A 6705-nucleotide genomic window follows, 5' to 3' on the forward strand; every position below is an offset into this window, starting at 1 on the left:
GTGAGCGAGCCTCATCTCTGCTAGGCCCAAGAGCCTGAGGACACCTGAGTCAGCAGGACCAGGGCAGCTCCCATGGGCAGGGAGGGTTTTGGGGCACCCCCCCCCCTGCAGTATGTGGGGGAGGGCTGTTCCCAGCATAGACCTGCAGCTGCCTAGCCACCACGAGGCTTTCAGAAGCTAAGCTATGGGGTTCCCAGCTTATTCCCCCTTCTCCTCTCCAGCAAGAACTCAGAATGTTTTTCCCAAGACCCCTCCACCACTTCCCAAGACTAACCATCTGATGGAGAAGAACTGTGGCCCCCTCCCACCGAAGTGAGAAGGACAGAAACCTGTTGGGTGCTTGGTGGCCTCTCCCAGTGAGCACCCCTCCCCCTCCTTCCATAGTCTGAGCTAGTTGGTTCCCCGTGAGGGCTCTGGTTTCTGCTTCCAGAACACCTGCTTCCCCAGCCCTGGCTTCTTTAGACCCTGCTCAAACCAGTCCCAGGCTCTGTGCTCAGAGCCATGTGGCAGCAACTCAAGCTACAGCCTAAGGAGTGCAGATACATTTTGCTCCTTTTGAATTTTTTAATAAAAGAATCAAATGTGTACAAAGCAGAAGATTTCATATAAATATTTGGAGTTCTAGCTTTTGTTTTAAAAATAGAAGCCCTTTTCTTGTGACCTTTGCAGTGATGGCTGCCCTGAGATAGAGCCTCAGTGTTGGAATTTGCCATAGTCTCCACCATGCCCTTTTGTCCACCACACACACACGCCAAGGCCGGGTCCACAAATCAATCTGATTCTGTTCTGGGCCTGCTGGAATGGCCAAAACTGCTATTTTCTCAAGCAGAATCCTGAAGGTTCAGGGGAGCTCCAGGGAGCAGGGCATCCAGCTGCTCTAGGCCGCAGGGGTCTCACGTAGCCTGGGCTCCTGCTTCCTGGCCATGGGTGGTATGCGGTTACGTCGAGGCTAGAAACTTGGGCCTGGGCATCCCCCCTCGCAGCCCTGCTGAGGTCTCACTACCGCTCCAGAGCACTGCATGAATAGTGTTCAGGGTCCTGGCTGCTCAGGACGCGCACTAATTTCCTTCACATTCCCAGGTCATCACACCTCTTTTTCCTGGCCTCCAAAAGCCACACCGCTGCCCTTGAACCTCAGGACCCCGGCATTGTCTCAGGAGGCTTAGGGCTAAGACCTTCAGGAAGCTTCTGCTTTCCTTCCAGAGAAGAGGGAGGGGTGAATGGGAAGGGAGAAAGAATACAAATCAATGTTTCAACAAACTGTCCCGTTTCATGAGTAATATAATAATGCTTACCTGCAAAGGCACTTTACCTTCTGTCTACCCCTTAAATGTTCCCAGAATTCCACGCCCCCCCCACTCCCTGTCCTTTTCTCATTTGACACACCCTTCCTGGGTGATTTCACCCACTCCCAGAGCAGCAGCTCTGTAGCGGCTCCCAAGCCCCTTTCTCCAACCTCCCTTGTGCTTTAGAGCCCTCTCCCCATCCCCCACCAGGCTGCTCACTGGACATCACTTCAATGTCCTCAGGTGAACACATCTTATGCTGAAGCTGGGAACCCCTTGACTCATCCCCCTTCCTACCTGCCATGTCTTTAGTCAGTCAGCTGTGAAGTCAAGCAAGGTCCATCTCCAAACAGCTCTGTTTCTAAACTCTCCCCACTCCATTTGCTCATTCCTCAAAGTGACCTAAAAGTGAGTCAGCCTAGGTTCTGGACTGACAGTTTTCAGTAGTGTGATGGATAATTTTATGTGTCAACATGGCTAGGCCTGTGGTACTCATATATTTGGACAAACATTATTCTAGATGTTTCTTCGAAGGTATTTTTATTTTAAAGATTTTATTTTTAAGCAGTCTCTCCACTCAACATGGAGCTCAAACCCATAAGCCCGAGATCAAAAGTCACACACTCTACCAACGGAGCCAGCCTGGCACCCCTCTGTGAAGGTATTTTTAAATGAGATTAACATTTTAAGGAACAGTAGACTCAGAGTAAAATGGGTGAGCCTCACCCAAACAGTTGAAGGTCTTAATAGGAAAAAAGACTGACCTCCTCTGATGAAGGAATTCTGTAAGCAGAGTGCCTTTGGACTCGAACCGTAATCTTCTCTGGGTCTTCAGCATGTCAGGCCACCCTGCAGATTTTGGACTTGTCAGCATTTCCAATAGTGTGAAACAATTCCTTAAAATAAATCTTTCTTTTTCCATCTCTCTCTCTCTCCTTCTCATACACACACACGCACACACACACACACACACACACACACACGTATATCCTATTGATTCTGCTTCTCTGGAGAACCTTGACTAATACAAGTAGCCTCTCTTCAGTTTCAGGATAAAAGTCTTAAATCTTAGCTAGCCCACACAGCTCTTCAGTCAACTTAGCTCATACAGTACCTTTGTATAAATGAGAGAAAGTCACTGCCTCTAGGCATGACCAAGGCACACAATTTGGTGGGCAGAACACGGGTGAGTCCTCCCTCTTAGTATGGTACACAACCTGGACAACCGTACAAAGCTACTCTGCTTCCTGAGGAGCCTCTGCCCGCCACTTTAGCCGTGGCTTTCTTTGTTTTCATTCTTTTCCCTCTTCCTCATCCTACACCCTAAGTTCCTTGCAGCTCCCAGAACCTACTGCGCTTCTTTGCCATTATGCTTTTGTATATCGCGTCATCGCTGCCTCAAGATCCTCCTTACATCTCCCAAATGCCCTTGGCACTGCCTTCTCCCGCTTTGCGACCCTCCGTCTGGCCCAGCCTCCTCTCCTCTTCTCTCTCTCTCTCTGTCTCTGTCTCTGTCTCTGTCTCTCGGCCCTGGGTTCCAGCCCTTCTTACTTCATCGATACTATTGCTACTTGATTACTCGCCTCAACTGGGGAAGCATCCGGGGAAGAATGTGAACTGTGATCCACCGTGCTGAGCACTAGTAGGTGCTCATTAAGTTCCCTGCACAGCCGAAAGCGGGAAGAGTGAGTGAATGAATGGATGGCTGGAGGCGCACGAGGCTAGCGCTAACAGTAGGAGGCGCTCACCAGGAGCGGGCTCCTCTCCTTGCCGGGCCCGAGTTCCACCAGCTGGCGCCCAGGAGGAGGACTGGGCTGGGGCCGGAGGAGGGGGAGGCAATGCCGGCTGCGCCAGCGCGCTGCTGCGGTGCACAGCGAGGGAGAAGGAGGGGAAGGGGCCTGCGAGGGAGGGGCGCGGCGCCCTCTTGCCGGCTTCTCTCATTCTTTCACCCCGGGGTCTCCAGGAATGGAAACGGCCCCCGGCCAGGCGGGAGCGCGCGGATGAAAGGCGGCCCTCGGCCGGAGAGCGGAGCCTCCTCCCGCCCGGGCGGCGGAAACTGGCAGCGCCGGGGGTGTCCCGCCACGCCCGCGTCCCAAAGCGGGAGAAGGGGGCAGCTCGCCCCCTCGGACGGGGGTCCCCCAAGGATACTCATTCCTGCTGGCATCTTACCACCCCGACACGGGGCCCCGCCCCGACTCCTGGCTCGGAATCTCGAATCCCTTCTTGAGTCTTTCCCCTCTTTCCTCTGGACCTTGGTATGCCCCAGGGGACAGATGTCTTGGGATCTTTAACATTTGGGATGCTGCAAATGCCGAAGTTAAATGAAATACCTCCCGGGAGGGAAGGCCGGGGGGAGACTCGGGGAGAGAGGAGATGGCCTGGACAAACAGGTCCTGAAGCTGCGAGGCAGGAACGGGGGGCGCGGGGACAGGCGGGCGGCGCCAGAGCTCCATGGGACAGGTAAGGGGGAAAACTTAGGGGGACGCAGCGCGGGTGAACTGGGGGGTTCAAGCTCCTGAACCCATGGTCTTCGGCCTTAGCGGAGCTGGCCCTACAAGGAATGGAGTAATTTACAAAAGGGGTGGGAATTTCAAGTTCCTACCCAAAGTGCACATTTCCGACTGCTCAACCCCTCTCCTTCGACCTTCCCCATGCCTGTGGATCCCCTGGCCAGGTTCCGGGAAGCCAGAAAGCAGCCAAACAAAAGGAGCAAAGTCTGGGGCCGCCTGGATGCGGAGGGCGCCGTGGGGGAGGGGAGCAGGGTGGACCGGACAAAGGGGCTTTTTTAAGGAGAGCCTAGAGGTCTGATTTCAGGGCGCATTCCAGGCTCGAGTGGAGTTCTTCTGTCTAGCCCACTCCACCAGCGCCTGCTGGAGGCGAACACCTTTCCCAGTGGGAAGAGAGAAGAGCGGAGAAAGGAAACAGTTCAGGAGCCCTCTCCCACCCGCCTTCGCCTAGAAGGTCCCGGGCTACTAGGCTTCTTTCTGCTCTGTTGACTCCCGCGGCTGACCATTCCTTTGTTAATTCATTAAGTGGGATTTTAGGAGTGCCTGAGACCGGACTCGGCTGGGTGCTGGTGGCAATGTCAGGACGGTAGGATGGGGCCCTTGCTTTAAACAACTTCCAATATCATGTATTAGAAGAAACTTAAGGAATGGACTTTTAAAAAATGTTGAAGTGGATGGCTACAGAGTGTGGAAGTTTCCTGATTGGGGGTTTGTCCTTGGGAAGTGAAAACCCGAAAGAGATAGAGTTTTTCTCCTTTCAACAATCAGATTCCAAGTACTCTCTGTTCAAGGAAACCACTTCCTCACCACCAAGTCGTGGTCTTGGTGTTGATGCTTCTGGGGTTTGGGGCAGGGCATTCATCAGTCCCCCAGCCCCCTAGGCCGGCTGGGAGGGAGGCACTGAACCCCAAAGTTCCCAGCCAGTTTCTGGGGTTCCCACCTCCCTTTTGGTATTTTGAGTTGACAGGCATGGCAGACAGTGAGATCTGTCCCATTGGAGCTGCGGTTCTTGGGAGAGTTGGTTTGCTATTCCCATCCCAAACCTCATCTTCTGCTGGTCAGGAAATGCTGCATGTGAATTTGAGGGAATGAGGGGGTTTTGAGAATTCCAGGGACTCAATGCAGTGAGTGGATTATCTGTGTTTCTCTCCTCTGAGCTCAGAAATGGGGGGGTTACCTGATGGCGGAGTTCTTAACTGGGTCCTGAGCACCAAAGCATCTATGGATAGAATTCAGAGGATTTGTGAACTTAGATGGGAAAAAAAAATATTTCTATTTCACACCAACCTTTAACAAAAATTTAGCATTGCCTTCAGTTACAAAGGCAAGAAACCATAGGCAGTACCTGTGACTTTGCCCCTAATAAAATTCACAGTGTTACATCACATTGCAGTCGTCATAACTGTGTTGAAGTATTGTTCACATTCATCACTTCTATGAAATTACCCACTGCTGGATCCTGTTTAATGTTAATAAAGAGGCATATATATTACCATGTTTTTCTGTTTTTAGAACTGTATTTCAATATAATTGGTTCTCGTAATGATTCTCTTAATTTCATTTTGTGCATTAAAATACATGCTGTCAGCTGGTTCTAGAAACTTCCATCAACCCCCACCTGGAGCTGGGGGATGGGCAAGGTGGAGGAAGGGGACCAGTTACACTGAGTCAATCTCTCTGTGCTTGTCATTGAAAGAATGTGACAAGGCTATTGGGGGATGGGGAGGACTAGGGGGAGGGAAGGGCTGCAGGCTCTTTGGGAGACCAGACTGAAAGCTGGCTCCACATCACAGGAGGGGTCGCCCCCTGTTGGGGCCCCTCAGTCTCAGCTTGGGGAGAGAAGGAGGTGGTCAGCCCGGAGGACTCTGGGGCTAGCGCTGTTTGGAAAGAGGGTGTGCACAGGAATGTAAAGGTGAGCGGGGTCTGTGTAGGGGCTGGGACGGGACATCAGTGACGCAGCTCAGCCCCACAGGAGATGTTTGGTGGAGCAGACTTCTTCCACCATCCCAGCCCTGGGGAATGGGGAAGGGGATGGGGTTTGGAGGTATGGGGCTGGAGGAGGGCAGCAATCCAGAGAGATGTGGAGGTGCCGAAACCCCAGGGTTAAGGGGCACAGTGGCAGTAGCAGAGAGTGGGAGAAAGGGAGGTGGTGGGTTGAAATGTTGAGGGGTGTCGTCCTTAATCTTCAGTATGTCTCTGTGTTGTCTGTGGCGTAACAACAGGTGGCCTTAGCCCTTGCCTCTCCCAATGAAATGCGCCAAGTTCTGAACTGTTTTTGGTTTGCTTGAGGATCAATGTGGTGGGAGACCTGGAGGCTTGCCCCTCATGTTTGGGGAGCGGGCTTAGATGCTGGGGTCACAGTGGCTCTCCTGTGGAGCAGGGTCCAGGACTGGGGTTCAGCATAGTCCTCCAGGGACCCTATTGAGGGATGGATGTAAGTAATAGGTAGGCCTTGGTAATCCTGGGGCGAAATGTCTAGGATGGAAAGAGAACACCACCCTTGCTTTCTTTAGGACCCTAGAGCCTTCCCATAGGGAGTTCCCTAATTACTGCCTTGCCTGAAGCTTTCTTAAGCCTGATTTGGGAGAGACAAAACTCAGGCCTTGGTTTCCATTTCAGTGTGTGGAAAGAGCAATGACCTATTCTTGTCACTTTGTCAATTTCCTGCTGGTATCCCCATGGACAGCGGACTTTCACCCTACTTCTGGGGTCTTGCAAGCCTTGATTTCTGGAAAGGGAAACTGAGGGTCAGGAGGGCAATTGTGCACCTAACAGCTCACCACATTGCATTATTGTCCCTCGAGGCCATGAAGATGTGACCCCTGTTGCCTTCTTCTGGGGTTCCTCCATGGGGAGCCCCTTTCTCCCTACTCACCACACACACACACACACACACACACACACACACACAC

General features: G+C 52.5%; 1 protein-coding gene and 1 long non-coding RNA gene across 2 annotated transcripts in view; one reads left to right on the top strand and one right to left on the bottom strand.

Annotated features, from left to right (window-relative positions):
* Positions 1-585: 585 nt before the first annotated feature.
* LOC121104044 overlaps positions 586-6705 on the bottom strand; it is a 15127-nt gene continuing 9007 nt past the window's right edge. The window contains exons 2-4 of the long non-coding RNA XR_005836424.1: positions 4971-5012; positions 2051-2135; positions 586-1188 (exon numbers count right to left, since the gene is read on the bottom strand). This is a non-coding gene — a long non-coding RNA (uncharacterized LOC121104044). The remainder of the gene's footprint in view (positions 1189-2050; positions 2136-4970; positions 5013-6705) is intronic.
* Positions 3571-6705, top strand: part of INAVA (innate immunity activator) — a 21193-nt gene continuing 18058 nt past the window's right edge. Inside the window, exon 1 of the mRNA XM_040636430.1 lies at positions 3571-3746. Coding sequence (XP_040492364.1) covers positions 3586-3746 — 161 coding nt within the window. The 5' untranslated portion in view covers positions 3571-3585. The remainder of the gene's footprint in view (positions 3747-6705) is intronic.

This window comes from Ursus maritimus, unplaced genomic scaffold (genome assembly GCF_017311325.1).
Source record: "Ursus maritimus isolate PB19 unplaced genomic scaffold, ASM1731132v1 scaffold_2, whole genome shotgun sequence".
Classification (NCBI taxonomy): Eukaryota; Metazoa; Chordata; class Mammalia; order Carnivora; family Ursidae; genus Ursus; species Ursus maritimus.